The sequence below is a fragment of the Nyctibius grandis genome, chromosome 3, assembly GCF_013368605.1.
Source record: "Nyctibius grandis isolate bNycGra1 chromosome 3, bNycGra1.pri, whole genome shotgun sequence".
In the NCBI taxonomy this organism is placed as follows: Eukaryota; Metazoa; Chordata; class Aves; order Nyctibiiformes; family Nyctibiidae; genus Nyctibius; species Nyctibius grandis.
Window position 1 is genome coordinate 57,660,652 of NC_090660.1, and position 17,347 is coordinate 57,677,998.

At 39.0% G+C, this 17,347-nt stretch overlaps 1 protein-coding gene across 4 annotated transcripts in view; it reads right to left on the reverse strand.

Moving 5' to 3' along the window:
* SMCHD1 (structural maintenance of chromosomes flexible hinge domain containing 1) overlaps positions 1-17,347 on the reverse strand; it is an 89,552-nt gene that overhangs the window by 45,628 nt on the left and 26,577 nt on the right. For 3 of the 4 annotated variants that reach the window (XM_068395848.1, XM_068395845.1, XM_068395849.1), the window contains exons 11-21: positions 14,544-14,664; positions 14,259-14,442; positions 13,546-13,743; positions 13,296-13,409; positions 12,668-12,774; positions 12,307-12,389; positions 12,038-12,151; positions 7,569-7,646; positions 7,367-7,486; positions 881-1,025; positions 544-640 (exon numbers count right to left, since the gene is read on the reverse strand). In XM_068395848.1, the coding sequence (XP_068251949.1) occupies positions 544-640; positions 881-1,025; positions 7,367-7,486; positions 7,569-7,646; positions 12,038-12,151; positions 12,307-12,389; positions 12,668-12,774; positions 13,296-13,409; positions 13,546-13,743; positions 14,259-14,442; positions 14,544-14,664 (1,361 nt within the window). The remainder of the gene's footprint in view (positions 1-543; positions 641-880; positions 1,026-7,366; positions 7,487-7,568; positions 7,647-12,037; positions 12,152-12,306; positions 12,390-12,667; positions 12,775-13,295; positions 13,410-13,545; positions 13,744-14,258; positions 14,443-14,543; positions 14,665-17,347) is intronic. The other variant, XM_068395847.1, reaches the window with a different exon arrangement.

Sequence of the window (17,347 nt, forward strand, 5' to 3'; positions counted from 1 at the left end):
GTAAATTAGCAGCCTGACTAGGTGCTGAGAATCCATCAGTAACAGGTTGAATCTGGATGACATGTATTTGCTACAGAAGCGAAAAAAAGCATTTTGGAAACCTCTAGAGAAGCTTGAGTAGCTACCACGCATATTAACTATTACTATTCATCATCTCAACTACAAGAATGAAATATTTCAGTGCTCTCTATGCTATTTCAGTGCAAAACTCACCAGGATGATTTGGCTTAAACCAATTTCAGCACCAGTTTAAACTAAGAGAGCTGATTTAGCATGCTGGGTACACTCTACCACACACCCATATGTTGCTCAGCCCCTCCAGCTCCAGTCCCATCAGCTAACAGAGTGCAGCTGTGGGAAAGACAAATTCCTCCAGGCAGAGCTGTAAGAGATAATTTGAAAATATCCCAAGAAATACCTGCAGTCATTAGTGTAGACCAAAATTAAATAACACTATGTGACAGTCCATTTTATAAAGAAATTATTTGCTCTGTGTTTTTTGTTTTTAAACATGTTACTTCAAGTTTAAATTCATTAGCCTACCTTGCCCTGGCAACTACTAACACAGCCTTTAGCAGTGACATTCTTAACGATGCACTTTGTTCCTGTAGTTATTCCTTCATACTTCAACGTTAATCCACTAGAAAAATACACAGAAAACAAAACAGAATCAATTTAAAAGTAAACACAGTATTCTGATATACAAGACACTTTCAAATATTCTTAAGGAAATAGAAGCAAAAATGACAGTTAATTTCTGTGAAAAGTATCCAGTATATCACTCAGACAAAACCCAAAGCATTACTATATTAAAGTCACATGAAGAAAGGATAAAAAACAAAAAAACAAAAACAAAAAGAGAAAGAGATCCTTGAATTACCTAGCTTCAAGAACTGGTCTAATGCCGGTTGGCAACTGCGTTGCATGACCAAATTCATCCTGTAATTCCAAAGGAATACTAAAAGGTACTCCAACTTGAAAAGGAAGCTCCAAAAGACCCACTGAAAATTTCTCTGGTTTGCCCTCTAAGAGAAAAGAATAATACATTTTTAGAAGGAATTATGTGGGTTCATTCGCTTTTTCTTAATTAAGGCTGCAATTAAGTGGTTCTCAGCCTCAAAGTAAATAAGCTGTTCAGAACACTGTTGCAACCAAAATCATGGTTTACCGATTGATTCTTTTTTTTTAACTTACACTAACATAAAAACAATAGTTAAAACATAATAGCAGTAGACTACCGTATAAGAAACGTAATAGGACAGTCAAAACTTCCAAAGTACTTAGAACATCAATACATCACCTGAAAGTGGACAAGTTCCTTGTGGACAGGTTTTCTTTAACAATTAATTGCTTTAATTCTGTTAAAATAAAATCATTCATGCAACAAAACATTTTTGTTCTACAACTATTCCAAATTTGAGAGATGAAGATGAGTAATGATGAGTACTTGAAAAAGAAATCTGAGTGCATCCTTCCTGTGAAATCTGTCCCTGTTAGACTGCCTCCAATTAGGCACTAAAAAATGAGACCAAATAGAGTGGTACAAATGGGAGCTTGTAAATGGAAGTAATGTTTTGTGGAATCAAACTGTCTTGGCCAAGTAGCCTTTGAAAAAAGAAGCAATATAGTGCTCAGCTAAATGGTAGATAAATATCCTACTAAATTATTCTGGACTCAAATTAACACCTACTTTCACTACCTACAGGTGTCATTATTAGGGAGCTTCTTTTGCACCAAAGATGTGAAAATCATGGGCAGAGGGAAAATGTTACCTTGTAGCGGCCAAAATTACTTTAACAGTTACAACAACAACAAGACCTCAACCTTTCACCGTTTACAATTTCATTTACAAGTGAATGATAAAACCATAAAATGATTTGACAAAATAACAGTAAAAGAACTTCCGCACTGTTAAAGTGGATAAGTACCAAAAGAACTTGTCTAAATTAAAACCACAAAACTTATAATTAACTTAGGAAGTTCAGTTTTAACCGGCATTTATGAGTTTTTAGCTTACCAAGAAGAACTTTAAATACTGAGCAACAACCTGCTGTTAAAGAAAAAAAATAATTTGTTTCTCGGACAAAAAAGCTGTTGATTTCAGTTTAGATTTTAATTATTTTCTGGATTTTTAGAATCTATATACATAAAAGGTTACACAAACGTTAATATTTTGGAATAATGAGTGTGAGGATTTATGGCTGCCTTTGAGACAACACAAAATATTGCAAAAATAAAGACTTGAAATATTGTCTTTCCAAGACTGAAGACATCAAAAATGTCAAATTATCTTCTGACTAGGTAAAAAAGCAGTAACAGATAGTAAAAGTTGCTTTTAGTACCCTTTGTGTTAAAAGTACCAAATTATTAGTTCATTAGATTTTTAGAGTGTATATTCCTTTCCGGGGAGATTTGTTGATTTCAATTGTTACGGCCAAAGAAAGCTTAATTGAAGGCTGCCATGCTGGGGAAAGCCACAATGCTATTGAAAAAGAATTTTTAAAATACAGAATGCAACTTTGCAACTTTCAAGATTCTCTTTTTGCTTTGATAAACAGAGATAAAGAAGGAACAGACAAGGTTCATTTATGTATTCATTCACAGAAAGAGATTTTTTTTTCTTTTCTTGGAACTTCACAGAAGTATCTTGAGACTTCAATGCCAGGTTTTCAGACATATGTTTAAATACTCTTCTCAAGTAATGCCAAGTATTTTTTCTGTATTATCATACAAGAATACCTCTTTCTATTCTGCTAATAACACTTCTGCAGAAGCGTATAGAAGAATATGCTACACAGAACTCTCTTCTGCCTAAAGGCTTTTCATTCAAAGCCTCTAGTTTTGTGAAAAAAAACAGGAGGCTACTGAAAGCATCTATTTTTTCTTGATCTTCTGGAAACAGATGCCAGCTCTACCTCCCAAACTTGTGACGAAAATATCCATTTTAATATTAAATGCAAAGGAAGTAGTATTTTTTGTCTTCCCCCCTCCCCGTCCCCCTTGTAGATAAAGCTCACAGAATGGCTGAGGTTGGAAGGGTTCTCTGGAGGTCATTCCCTTGGCTCAAGCAGGGCCACCTAGAGCCAGCTGCCCAGGAACTTGTCCAGACAGCTTTTCAATATCCCCAAGAATGGAGACGCCACAACCTCTTGGATAACCTGTGCTCAGGAAGCTTGTGCCAGTGCTCAGTCACCCTCACAGTGAAGAAGTGTTTCCTGATATTCAGAGGGAACCTCCTGTGTTTCAGGTTGTGCCTTATGCCTCTGGTCCTGTCACTGGGCACCACTGAAAAGAGCCTGGTGCCATCTTCTTTACACCCTCCCTTCAGGTATTTATAGACATTAGTAAGATCCCCATAAATCTTCTCCAGGTGGAGCAGCCCCAGCTCTCCCAGCCTTTCCTCATATGAGAACACTCCAGTACCTCCATCATCTTCATGGCCCTTTGCTGGACTCTCTCCAGTATGTCCATGTCTCTGTGCTGTAATGTAATGTGCCCAGACCTGGACACAGTACTCCAGTTGTTGCCTCACCAGTGCAGGGTAGAAAGGAAGGACCACCTCCCTCAACCTGCTAGTAACACTCCTCCTAATGCAGCCCAAGATGCTGTTGCCCTTCTTTGCAGCAAGAGCACATTGCTTGCTCATGTTCACCCTGTTGTCCACCAGGACCCCCAGGTCCTTTTCTGCAAAGCTGCTTTCCAGTCAGTCAGGTGCCAGCCTGTACTGGTACAGGGGGTTGTTCTTCCCCAGGTGCAGGACTTTGCACTTCCCCTTGTTGAACTTCATGAGGTTCCTGTCAGCCCATTTCTCCAGCCTGTTGAGGTCCCTCTGGACGGCAGCACAACTCTCTGGCGTATCAGCCACTCCTCCCAGTTTTGTGTCATCAGCAAACTTGCTGAAGGTACACTCCACCCCATCATCCAGAATGAAGATGTTAAAACAGGATCAGACCCAGTATTTACCCTATTGACCTCTGGAGTGACCACTAGTTATTGGTCTCCAACTAGACTTTGTGCCATGAATCACCACTCTCTGGGCTCAGCTGTTCTGCCAGTTGTCAATCCACCTCACTGTCTGGTCATCCAGCCCCATACTTCATCAGCTCCTCTATGAGGATCTTACAGGAGACAGTGCTGAAAGCCTTACTGAAGTCTAGATAGACAACATCTACGGCTTACCCCTCATCTACCAACCTAGTCATTTCATCACAGAAGGTTATCAAGTTGGTCAAGCATGACTTCCCCTTGATGAATCCACGCTAACTACTCCTGATGATCTTCTTGTCCTTCATGTGCCTGGAAATGGTTTCCAGGATTAGTTGCTACATCACCTTCCCAGGGATCAAGACGAAGCTGACTGGCCTGTAGTTCCATGGGTCCTCCTTCTTGCCCTTTTTGAAGACAGGAGTGACATTTGCCATCATGGCCCATGGACTTACGTGCGACCAGTTTGCTTAGGTATTCCCTGACATGATCCTCTTCCACCAAGGGAAGGTGGAATCTTCCTTGCTCCAGACCCTCCACTGGTCTCTGGGGCCTGGGACTCCTGAAGGTCCATCTTGCTAGTAAATATTAAGGCAAAGAGGCATTCAGTATCTCAGTCTTTTCCATGTCCTGTGTCCCCTGCCTCATTCAATGAAGGGCTCGCTTTTACCCTAGTCGTCCTTTTGTTACCTACGTATTTATAGAAGCCCATCTTGTTGCCTTTGATATCCCTTGCCAGGGATTCCAGTTCCAATTCCAATTGGACTTTGGCTTTCCTAACCCCATCCCTGCATGCTTGGATAGGGTCTCTGTATTCCTCCCAGGTTACCTGTCCCCACTTCCACCTTCTGTATACTTCTTTTTTTTGTGTTGAGTTTTGCCAGGAGCTCCTTGCTCATCCATGCAGGCCTCCTGGCATTTTTTCCTGACTTCATTGGGATGGACTAGACTTGAGCTTGAAGGAGGTGATCTGTGAATAATTAACCAGCTTGCCTGGGCCCCCTTTCTGTCCAGGACCTTATCCCATGGAACTCCACCAGCCAGATTTCTGAGGACACCAAAGTCTTCTCTCCTGAAGTCTGGGGCTGTAAGCTTCCTTTTTGCCCTCCTTCTTCCTTTCACAACTGTGAACTCTACTATTTCATGGTCACAGCAGCCAAGGCTGCCTTCAATCTTCACATCCCCAATGAGTCCCTCTTTGTTTGTGAGTATGAGGCACAGCAGAGCACCTCTCCTTGTTGGTTCCTCTATCACCTGAGTCAGGAAGTTGTCATTGATGCACTCCAGGAACCTCCTGGATTGCTTATACCCTGCTGCGCTGCCCCTCCAGCAAATATCAGGGTGGTTGATGTCCCCCATGAAGACCAGGTTCTACAAACACGATGCTGCTTCTGGCTGTCTGTAGAAGACCTCATCCACTTCTTCTTCGTCAGGTGGCCTGTAGCAGACACCCACTACAGTGTCATTCATACTGGTTTCCTCTTTAATCCTCATAAGATTTCAGTTGGCTCATCATCCATCCCCAGGCAGAGCTCCATGCATTCCAGCCATTCTCTTACATAAAGGGCAACTCCACCTCCTTGTCTTCCTAGTCTGTCTTTCCTAAAGAGCCTGTATCCATTGCAACATTCCAGTCACGTGAGCCATCCCACCACACCTCCATGATTCTAGCAAGATCACAGACCTGCTGTCTCTAACTCACCATCTTTATTCCCTACGCTGCTGCACTAGTGTACATGCAGTTCAGAGAGGCACCAAAGCATGCCGATTTCCCAGAAAGGGTTTTGTGGATTTCTCCATAATGGTGCCTTGTAGGCATTTACTCGCATACATGCAAATACTGGAGGTAAGCCCACTTCAGCCCCATTTTGTTGATTTTGTGATTTTTCTGTCACATCGCTCCAGGTCTTTTGCTTGTCAACCATGTCCATCGCTCCCTCATAAGGCTGCTGGTAACTCTGTTCCTCCCCTGTCATTCCTAGTTTAACTTCGGCTTGGTTTTTGCCACTTCAGAAAAAGGGAAAGTCACATCATGGCAAAAGGGCTGAACAAAACTTTTCCTTTTGAACTGGAGACTGAGAACCAGAGACCAAGAGAAGATCTATTTTTTTAATGTATATAGGCCACAAATTTTTTGATTGCTATGTACAAGCACACTTACATAAAAGGATGAGTCTTGGTGATAAGATGGAGCAGGGGATGTATAATCTGTAGTTCGCATTTATTTTTTTCAAATTAATTTAGCAAGTAAATAACTACAGATTTTCTTTAAGATGAATTATGATGTACAGAATCAGAAGTACAGACTTTTTTTTTAAATCCTATGAAATCTCACTTACAGATAACATATTACTACTTTACAATTTAAAAACTAATTGTGTTTCATATTTCTGGACAGAAAGAGCAACTTCAAAGTAGTCTACATATTTACCCTTTTTCATAAATATATGCCTATTTTCCCTGGAAATGAAGTCTTTTCAGCAAAAAGAAAGAGAACTTCTTCAGAGAAAGGCTTATAAACAAAATCTAACCAGCCACTAACAGATAAATGCACACAAATTAATTAGGAAATAAAATTAACATCTTAGAGAATGAGAGAAACAGGACTAGAAAGGCTGTACCAGAAACATGATGTAACCATACACTGTATATCTTATGGTCTTCAACAGCATAATTAAAATCAAAATATATGAGTTTTCTTGGGAAGAGATGATCAGTCACATACTATTTTAGGCCACATACATACATACCAGAGTGTATGGCAAGAGAGTGTAACATCTAGACATTTTTAACAGTATTATTTCTATTCTGGAATTCAAATAAGTATTTTATGATGGTTAATCCAAAGATACACACCCATTATAACTGAATGAGAATTTAGTTTTGCACAGGATTCTTCTTTTAATAAAAAAAAAAAAAAGAGACTTCAATCTCAACATGCATATTTTATAAATGCATAACCTGTTTTTGAATGAATTTCCCTCTGTGGGTTATGCAAAGTTGGCCTAACAAATACTAGTTTTATGAAAGACTGTTTATGCCAATGGCATGAGGAAAAAGGGTGATTTTAATTACATAAAAATTTATTTTTATTAAGTACATCTAGGAAAGTTCACATCAGGGAAAAGCTTTTGATTCCATCAACACTTTTCTTTTTTGTAAAACTGACTGTATAGCAGAACCAACACATTACAGACAAGATCAAAACCTATTAGGCAAAAAAATTACTTTTTTTCCTAAATCTACTTCATATTTGACATGCAAATGCTACTTTTCAGTGCTAAAAATTACCTCTCAACTAAAACATGAATAATTTTGATATACAATGAATCAAATAGAAATACTAAAAGTAAAAGAAAATTGGCATGACTAGAATTCTTACCTATAATATTAAATTTAAATATTTTAGATGGTAGAGGCCTTCCTGCATAAGTGTCTGCATTACTTTCATTCAATACCACCTGCAGTTTCAAAGTGTAGTTCCCAAGTTTCTGAAAATTTTCTAAACAGAAATACAAATACAATTAGAAAGCAAAAAAAGTAAAATTATAAATAAACTGAAAATGTTGCTTATGTGAACTTACCCATTTTTTTAAACCAGTACGGCCATTTGCCTCCATGCTGACTGATATGGGAAATTATTTCTTTATTCCCAGTAGGTGCTGAAAAACAAACAATTAGCTACATGTATTTAGATTTTACACCATAATTCTTCATTTTTTCAAGTATTACTATCATTCATTAAGTATTACTATCATATCTAAATCTAATAAATAAATTCAGCTCCACAATTAATCATGATCATAGCTAAAAAAAAAAAAAGAGATCCCTATCTAATCTCATTGTAATTAAAAATTGCTAGCCTCAGACACATGAAACTGAAAGCAGCAGGTTGGTAAACTTGAATTTTATTAGCTTTTTGGTTATATGTTCCCCATTAAGCCTGAGCAGTTATAGGCTGTGCACTCCATACTGGCAATTGATCGACTTGACAAATGACCATAACAAATTAGCTTAAATGGAAGCAACGGCAAAAATGTGCAGTTGACTGAACATATAATTGAGGAAAAAAGAACATTCCTTTTTTGCTCCAAATTATTGTATCTGTCTTTATAAACACTTCCGCAGCATTAAGACACGTCCCAAAAGAGAACACACTGAAACTTCGAGGCAATTTTTAGTGACTGATTCTATAACCTAAGATAAACACAGGAACAACATTTATGTTTGAAATTTCAAGAGGCATTAATATATTTGTTCTTCAAAATACAATTTAGAATAAATACAGAATACGACTGCAATAAGACTACACAGAATAAACAGAAATGCTGCAAAAAATATACATTGTTCTATAGCTAAGTACAACTGTTTCAGATCCTGTTCTTGCACCAAACTGCATACATAAGACAATGTAACAGCTGTCAATTTTCTTAGGTGTATTTCTTTAAATGTGTAATTTGGGAAGTACTGGGTTATTAAAATAAATTTTGATGGTGTTTTGTAGTAAGAGCTAATTCAGTTTTCTATATCAGGGTTTTTTCCATCTTTGGTAGTTACTAACACTGAGAAAACAGAACTCAAGTGAGTGCAGTTTTCCTATTGCAGTGTCAACTGCCACCAAGTTAAACTGGAAGTCTCTCTGTATTATGCAAGATGCACACCTGGAAGATGCACACCTTTCTTCTTGTATTGCCCAATATAGATAGATAATCTGAGGTGGAAATTTATCCATAGGAAGTGAAGAAAGTTTAATACTACTGTGCATAGTGATACACAAAAGATGACAATAAAACAAATGGGATCTTGGAAGAGCACAAACGAGAAAACCCTGGCTTTTAAAGGCAGGGCTGTTATGTTCTGATGTTCTCTTCCGAAAGAGGAGACAATCCCAAGAGTAGCTCTGCGCAAGAAAGTTATCAGGTATGTCCAACGTTGTTGTTGTGATCTCTGTGATGAAAAAACATCCTGATGTTTCATATGAACAGCAGACTAAATTATTTCAGTGGAGCCACATGCAAAGATTTAGAACTTTCTTGGGAATTTATCCATTTTTTCCTTTGGTAGAGGAAAAGCCCTTCAAACACTTTGTATTAGTAGTGATTAATGAACTCTTCTCTTTGCAGCTCCTTTGCTAGAAAGTACCATTAGGACTCCTAACCACCATGTTCTTTTCTTGACACTTCCACACAAACATGTTTATGAATATTACCAGTATCCCTACAACCAAAATACAAATACCAAAAACCAAATATTTGCAAAAAATACAAACCTGAGGCTAAATTATTTAAATTTGGTTGGTTTTCCTCATGGAGAAACAGAAGAGAATTCTCATTCATCGTTGTGCACTTTTTGTTTATTGTTTGAAACCTTTTGGAAATAAATGTTCTTCTAGATACAAAAGGTACCTTTTACTCACAGGATTACTACGGTAACAATGTTTGCTTCTCATATGAAGAAGTTTTCCATATATAATATTCTGAAAACAACAGATACCTAAATGTCCCTGCTATGGTACAATATAAATCTATGGACGGAACAGACAGAGGAAAAAAGTCTGTAATTTTGTTTCAAACGACATATTAAAAGCTGATAGCCATAGTCTTCCTGAACTGGGAGAATTCAACGGTGCATGTGAGAGAGAGAGAGAGAGATGCATCTGGACAGCACCTCCCATTGGGGTTTACAGGAGGGAAATGGCAAGATAACTCTTTGGTCAGAAGAATAGTCAATTAAGTTCTAAAATAAATATTTCAGTGATGAAGACAGTTCGCTGAACTGCTCAAAAACCTAAAAAGATGCGTCACTGTTGCCACAGATTGCCACAGCACCTACTTGAGTATTTTAACAGAGTTAAATTTTACTGCAATTTAATTGAGTAATCAGGAGTGATTTAAAAGTCACCTGAGACAGAACTGCTTATTTCTCAGCCTCACCTTAAACAAGAACCACCCAGTCATGACTTTGAAAAAAATTTCCCCAGAACCTAGCTTTCCTGGCAGCCCCCTTCCATCAACACTAATCTGAAATTTTGGAGTGAGCCTTAGAGAAACAACCTGCTGATGGCCTGGGAAAAAGCCCAACACATCCGAACAAGCAAAAACCAAAAAAACCCTCACATCCCTATTCTCCTAGCCTTCCACACTTCCCTTTGGCAGACACTTTCCGCAGGCAGTCTCTTTCTCTTTATCCTACTCCTTCATTTGGTAGCCCCTTTGTGTTCCTGCTCCACCTAGACCCTTCAGCTTTCTCTTTCTCTCAGCTCTAACCCATAACCCCAGTCTTATTTTTTTCCCAAACCTTACAAGCCCCACCTCATCATGGCCCAGATAAAAAACTTCTCATATCCCAGCTGTCTTCCCAGCCCTCACTTCTGTCCAAACCTTGGACAAGGTGCTCCTGCCACGGCCCAGACAAGAAGTTTCTCACAGTCTAGTTCTCCTGGTATCCCACCCTTTCCTTTGGCAGCTCATTTTATCCCCACCAGACCCCTCCACTTTATTGTTCTCTCAACTGTAATTCAAACCCTAATTTTGAACCGAACCTTGTATAAGGCTCCCCAGTAACAGACCAGATAAGAAGTTTCTCATAGCTCAACCCTCTTGGCAGTCCATAGCATATTTTGCCAGGTATTCCACTCTTCTAATGTACAGAAAGTTTCTCTTCTCTTTTGAAGATGTTTGCTATTGGCCTTCATACGGGCGTGGCCACTTTAGTACAAATGAAAGCTTGATATTATAAGAAAGACTAGGGGTTTGAGTTTGACAGGTATGCCATGCCCAAATTGTCACTTACAGGACTTATTCATTGTTCTGGTGACAAACAAGGAGATCACAGTAGTGATTCCTAAATTGACTAGAGACAAAAGTTAAGATAGGAAGCAGTAAAAACAGCTGTGAGTACAAATTTCCATCAATGAACTGAAGTGGTTAGGAGACACGAAATGTCTGAAGATAGTCTTTTCAGTGATCAGAGGCAAAGGGCAAACTTAGTTTTATTTCTCCTAGAAACAACACTGACAAAACACAATAGAAGCACCATGCCTCTTTCAAGTTTATACATCCTGAAGTCAGGATGGTCTACCTTAGTTAAGGTTGCAAAACACTTATTTGTCCCCCAGGCTGCTAGCAAATACAATCTGATAATCTCTATTACATAAACACGGGGGTTTTTTTTTCAATTCCAACCTCTTCATGCCCCTGCACACTACCTTGGACAATGGACATGAACAACAGACAGTCCCCACACAACAAGTGTCATTGAAATACCATGTATAGTCTTATGACACGTACAATAAACTGAAGCTATTTCCATTTGGTCTCCTTTGACATGTATCATTACAGTAACCTCAGTGCTTCAGAAAGGTATTTTTATAACTCATCAGATAAAGGAATTGGATTTTCCTATTGTATGTGGAAAGAAACAAGGCAAACAAGATTTTAAGTTTCTGTAAACTTCAGATATATTTGACATATGCAGGAATGGAGTTTTCAGAGAATTTAGTATTCCAGTTCTGTGTTCAACACACAACTGAGTAATTTCATCTGCCTTGGAGAGAAGGCAATTCTTCAACAAATGCAATGTAAGAATATCAAGTGAAGCACCCATAAAACAGAAACCACAAAACAGTAACTCACTTGATTTTCTAAAGTTCTGAAGTGACTTCATGTTAGATACTAAACAAGTCTGGTCCTTACTTTTATGCAGCTCATGTGAATTGCAATGTTAATTACAGAAACATTATCCATTTTAACCATGCTCTTATGCATATTAAGTAGACAGCCTGGAACTGATAGGCCCTCCTTACATGTGCCAGAAGATGTAATCATAATATATCATTAAGACTTTAAACATTTGGCACTGAAGCAACTGTCATTTCATGAAATGTGGCTTTGGAGTACTACACGCTCTGATGGGATATTGTCCTTAAAATTAACAGCTATATCCATCTATTAAATTCTAATATGTATTATATGTATATACACAAAGAAATACATTATCCATTATGCATTTTTAAAATAATAAAAGACTCATATAAATATACTGAAATACTTACAATGTAAAATAACCTTGAGTTCAACAAGCAGTTTCTTTGAACCTCCGTGGCTTGTACCTGGAAGTTTTTGCATTGCTTCTCCTTTTTTATTCAAAATTTCTATTCTTAACGCTCCTGTTTTTAAAAGGAAAAATGATGGACTTTTAAAATATGTACTGTGTATTATAAGTGATTGAAGATTTCTATATGCTTGTTTTTTTAACAAGAGTGCATAATATATTTTTAAATTGACATTTTACTTTTTAGTATTTGGAAGAAAAAAAATATACCTATTGGTGTACCAGCAAATCTTGTTTCATTTGGTAATAACTCATCTCCTTCAGGCCATGTTACTGATAATTTGTCAGGAAGTCTAGTGAAAAAGAAAGAATGAACAGTTCTTCTGTGAGTGAAAAAACAGGGTAATTTATCTTCAGTAGAATATACATGAAGTTACTTTTTTTTTGGGAAAAAAAAACCAAAAAACGAACTGTTTCTTCTTGGTTTAGAGTTCTAGTGGTTTTTGTTTCTCCTTAAACAGCTAACTGTTTTTCCATTTGGGAATAAAACTGAACTTTTTTTTGTTCCTGGAGAAATACTAAAACTGTTATTAGGAACTCCACAAGTAAATAATTACAATTTAGAGCTTACCTTGCCATTTCATCCTCTATGTATTTTTTAACAGCTTTGTCAGACACTGTTCTGTCAATTTTTGAGATGGGAATAGTTTTCATCTCAGCATACAGCGCCTGAGGTTCCTGAAAAAAAAACTGAATGCAGTTATAAACAGCCAGATTATAATATGTCAGAAGAAATACCTCTCTATCAAGGGACTAGACAAGTAGACATAGCAATATCTAACAAATACTACCTGGAGACACCACAAGACACTGTTCTAAAATTTGCTGAAGTCACAAGGGTTAAGAATGGATGCACAATATACTATTGATATCACTTGTGATACTCTATTTCATATGCAAATTTAAATAAATTGAATCATTGATCATGAGTAGTAATTTTAATATATTTATATTAAAACTAATGTAACTAAGCAGTTTGATTATTTCTAAATTGCTGAATCTCAAAAAAAAAATACCATAATTTTCAACAAGTTATTTCAAAGTCATTTAAAGAAGTCTGACCCAGGATTATGTTTGGCAGGGGGTTGGACTAGATGATCTCCAGAGGTCCCTTCCAACCCCAACCCTTCTGTGATTCTGTGATGTTTAAACATTCCATAGGTATACTAGGTGTGTGAATCTTTTTATATTTGTCTTACCAAAGCAATTTGAACCTCTCCTCCAGTGGCAAATATATCCCCATCATGGTCTCCATACAAAAAAAATTTCTCAATAGTTCCATAGAGTATTGGAAGAGTCTTAATAGTTTTCACCTATAAAGAGAAGACAACAATTAACGTCAATACAATACTTCTGCATCAAAAGTACAGTATTTGCTTTTATAGGGTTCAAATGCTCTATTACAAAACAAACAAACAAAACCCCAACATCAGGGAGCAACTAACTTACCAGCTGTCCAGTTTTGTATGTTTTCCCATCCCACTCTATTGCAGCATACACTGTCCAAGGGCTCTGCATTCTTTTGGATGGTAAATCAGTACGTGTAGTTATTCCTTTAAAGACTGTGAATTTTATCTGTTTGTCATATTTTTCATGACAGTCTTTGAGCCACAAAGCAAATTCTCTGTCAATTTTCATTCGCTGCTCCTGTAAAAAGATTACAAAATAAATACATATTATTAATGTAATACAAAATTTAAATCTGACAACTTCAGAAGTATGAACAATTATAAGAGTACAGCGATACTGTTAAAAAAATGGATTCTTCAGCTTAGAAACAATACAAAATTCTAGGAAAGCTTTACTTCAAGCCAGAGAGAGCATTTCCCCCAGCACCCACATTCCTCTGTGAAGAGGGTCTTTCCACAAAAATTGTCACATAACAATTAGATAAAGTCATTGTTTAAGAAAATAAAAGGAAAAACACTATTTTTTTATTTTTATTTTTATTTTTTTTTTAAGATTTAAAGAGTCAGCTTTACTACTCACTAAAACCGAGAGAAGCGTCTGCTACAAAGTCCTGCAAAAGTGCCCACGGTGAAAATTCTTCAGACACCAGGCAATATTCAGTGACATGAACAAATGACCAGTGAGTAAATGTTTCTATATCATATACATTAAACTTCGCCAAGAAGAAATACGTAACAGAATAAAACAATTACCTGTCCATTGAAGATTCTTGTGAACAGAGTATTCTTATCTTTTAACTTCAGCTCCAGATCCATGAAAGTGAGCTTGTTTGTGCTGACCTGGAACTTATCATTGGTAAATAATGCACCAGAAATTCTGTTGTAGCATTCAACTGGTGCCAATCCTCTCTTCTTTGGAGGAGCACACCAGTCAAAACTTAAACAAAAGGAGAAAGACATTAAACCCGTTTCTTATAAAGAGAGGTTTACATTATAGAAACAGACTGGTTTACACTGTAGAAACAGATGACCACTTACTCATCCACAGTTGTATATGGTATTAATCTTCCATTCCAAAAACATTCAAAAATAGGCCTTTTCCCTCTGGCACCCTTTTCTACTATAAAGCAGTCGTCATCATCATCATCATCATTTAATTCTTGATTAAAAAGAAGACATTCTCCATGAATAAATTTCCTTAAAAAACTAATATCATATCAAAAAACAGAGCAGTCTAAATTAAGGATTATCTGTTATTAAGTTAGGCACAGTAGCAGTACACATGATATCAAGCTAGGTATATACAATATCAGGGGTTGTTTTTTTTTTTTTGTTTAAGAAATACCAAGCAGAAAAATTAAGGAAAGCTAAGGAAAAATTTTAAGCAGGGATTGAATAATATTACCAAATCTACCAAATTTGCAAATGTCAAATTTGAATAAATATTACTTTTTCCTCTTAGTTTCAACTGATGTTATTCTAGTATCATATGATATTTGCTGGAAGGCTTATTCAGCCATCCATCCTCAGTCCAGGAGGTTCCTCCAGTGATAGCTTTCTGATGCAAATGGTGGATGAGCCAACCAGGAGAGGAGCGTTGCTGGGTCTTGTTCTCACTAACAAGGAAGGTCTGGTTGAAGCGGTGAAGGTTGAGGGCAGCCTTGGTTGTAGTGACCATGAGATGGTAGAGTTCAGGATCTCATGTGGCAGGAACAGAATATCTAGCAGAATCACAACCCTGGACTTCAGGAGGGCCAACTTTGGCCTTTTCAAGCAATTGCTAGGGGAAATCCCATGGGACAGGGTACTAGAAGGTAAGGGGGCTCAAGATAGTTGGTTAGCATTCAAGGACTGCTTCTTCCGAGCTCAAGATCAGAGCATCCCAGCAGGCAGGAAGTCAAGAAAGGGTACCAGGAGACCTGCATGGTTGAACAGGGAACTGCTGGGCAAACTCAAGTGGAAGAAGAGGGTGTACAGATCGTGGAAGGAGGGGCTGGCCACTGGGGAGGAATAGAAGTCTGTTGTCAGAGGATGTAGGGAGGCAACTAGGAAAGCTAAGGCCTCCTTGGAATTAAACCTTGGAAGAGAGGTCAAGGACAACAGAAAGGGCTTCTTCAAATACATTGCAGGTAAAACCAACACTAGAGGCAATGTAGGCCCACTGATGAATGAGGTGGGGGCCCTGGAGACAGAGGATAAAAAGAAGGCGGAGTTCCTGAATGCCTTCTTTGCCTCTGTCTATACTGCTGGAGGCTGTCCTGAGGAGCCCCGGACCCCTGAGGCCCCAGAAGAAGTCAGGATAGAGGAGGAATCTGTCTTGGTAGATGAGGGCTGGGTCAGGGACCAATTAAGCAACCTGGACGTCCATAAATCCATGGGCCCTGATGGGATGCACCCGCGGGTGCTGAGGGAGCTGGCGGAAGTCATTGCTAGGCCACTCTCCATCATCTTTGCTAAGTCGTGGGCAACGGGAGAGGTGCCTGAGGACTGGAGGAAAGCGAATGTCACTCCAGTCTTCAAAAACGGCAAGAAGGAGGACCCGGGTAACTATAGACCAGTCAGCCTCACCTCCAACCCTGGAAAGGTAATGAAACAACCCAGTGGACAGATGGTGGTAAAGCTGTGGATGTGGTCTATCTCGATTTCAGTAATGCGTTTGACACAGTCTCCCACAGCATCCTCGCAGCTAAACTGAGGAAGTGTGGTCTGGATGATCGGGTAGTGAGGTGGATTGTGAACTGGCTGAAGGAAAGAAGCCAGAGAGTGGTGGTCAATGGGACAGAGTGCAGTTGGAGGCCTGTATCTAGTGGGGTCCCTCAAGGGTCGGTACTGGGACCAGTTCTATTCAATATATTCATTAATGACTTGGATGAGGGAATAGAGTGCACTGTCAGCAAGTTCGCTGATGACACAAAACTGGGAGGAGTGGCTGACACAACGGAAGGCTGCACAGCCATTCAGAGAGACCTGGACAGGCTGGAGAGTTGGGCGGGGAGAAATTTAATGAAATATAACAAGGGCAAGTGTAGAGTCCTGCATCTGGGCAAGAACAACCCCATGTACCAGTACAAGTTGGGGGCAGACCTGTTGGAGAGCAGCGTAGGGGAAAGGGACCTGGGGGTCCTAGTGGACAGCAGGATGACCATGAGCCAGCAATGTGCCCTTGTAGCCAAGAAGGCCAATGGCATCCTGGGGTGTATTAGAAGGGGTGTGGTTAGCAGGTCAAGAGAGGTTCTCCTCCCCCTCTACTCTGCCCTGGTGAGGCCGCATCTGGAATATTTTATCCAGTTCTGGGCCCCTCAGTTCAAGAAAGACAGGGAACTGCTAGAGAGAGTCCAGCGCAGAGCCACGAAGATGATTAAGGGAGTGGCTTATGAGGGAGGCTGAGGGAGGAGAGGCTGAGGGAGCTGGGTCTCTTTAGCTTGGAGGAGAGAAGACTGAGGGGTGACCTCATTAATGTTTATAAATATGTAAAGGGCAAGTGTCATGAGGATGGAGCCAGGCTCTTCTCAGTGACATCCCTTGACAGGACAAGGGGCAACGGGTGCAAGTTGGAACACAGGAGGTTCTACATAAATATGAGGAAAAACTTTTTTACGGTGAGGGTGACTGAACACTGGAAGAGGCTGCCCAGAGAGGCTGTGGAGTCTCCTTCTCTGGAGACATTCAAAACCCACCTGGACGTGTTCCTGTGTGATATGATCTAGGTAATCCTGCTCCGGCAGGGGGATTGGACTAGATGATCTTTCGAGGTCCCTTCCAATCCCTAACATTCTGGGATTCTGTGATCATAAAATCTTGGCGCAATTAAACTCAAGATTGGTTTTGTCAAAAAAAAAAAA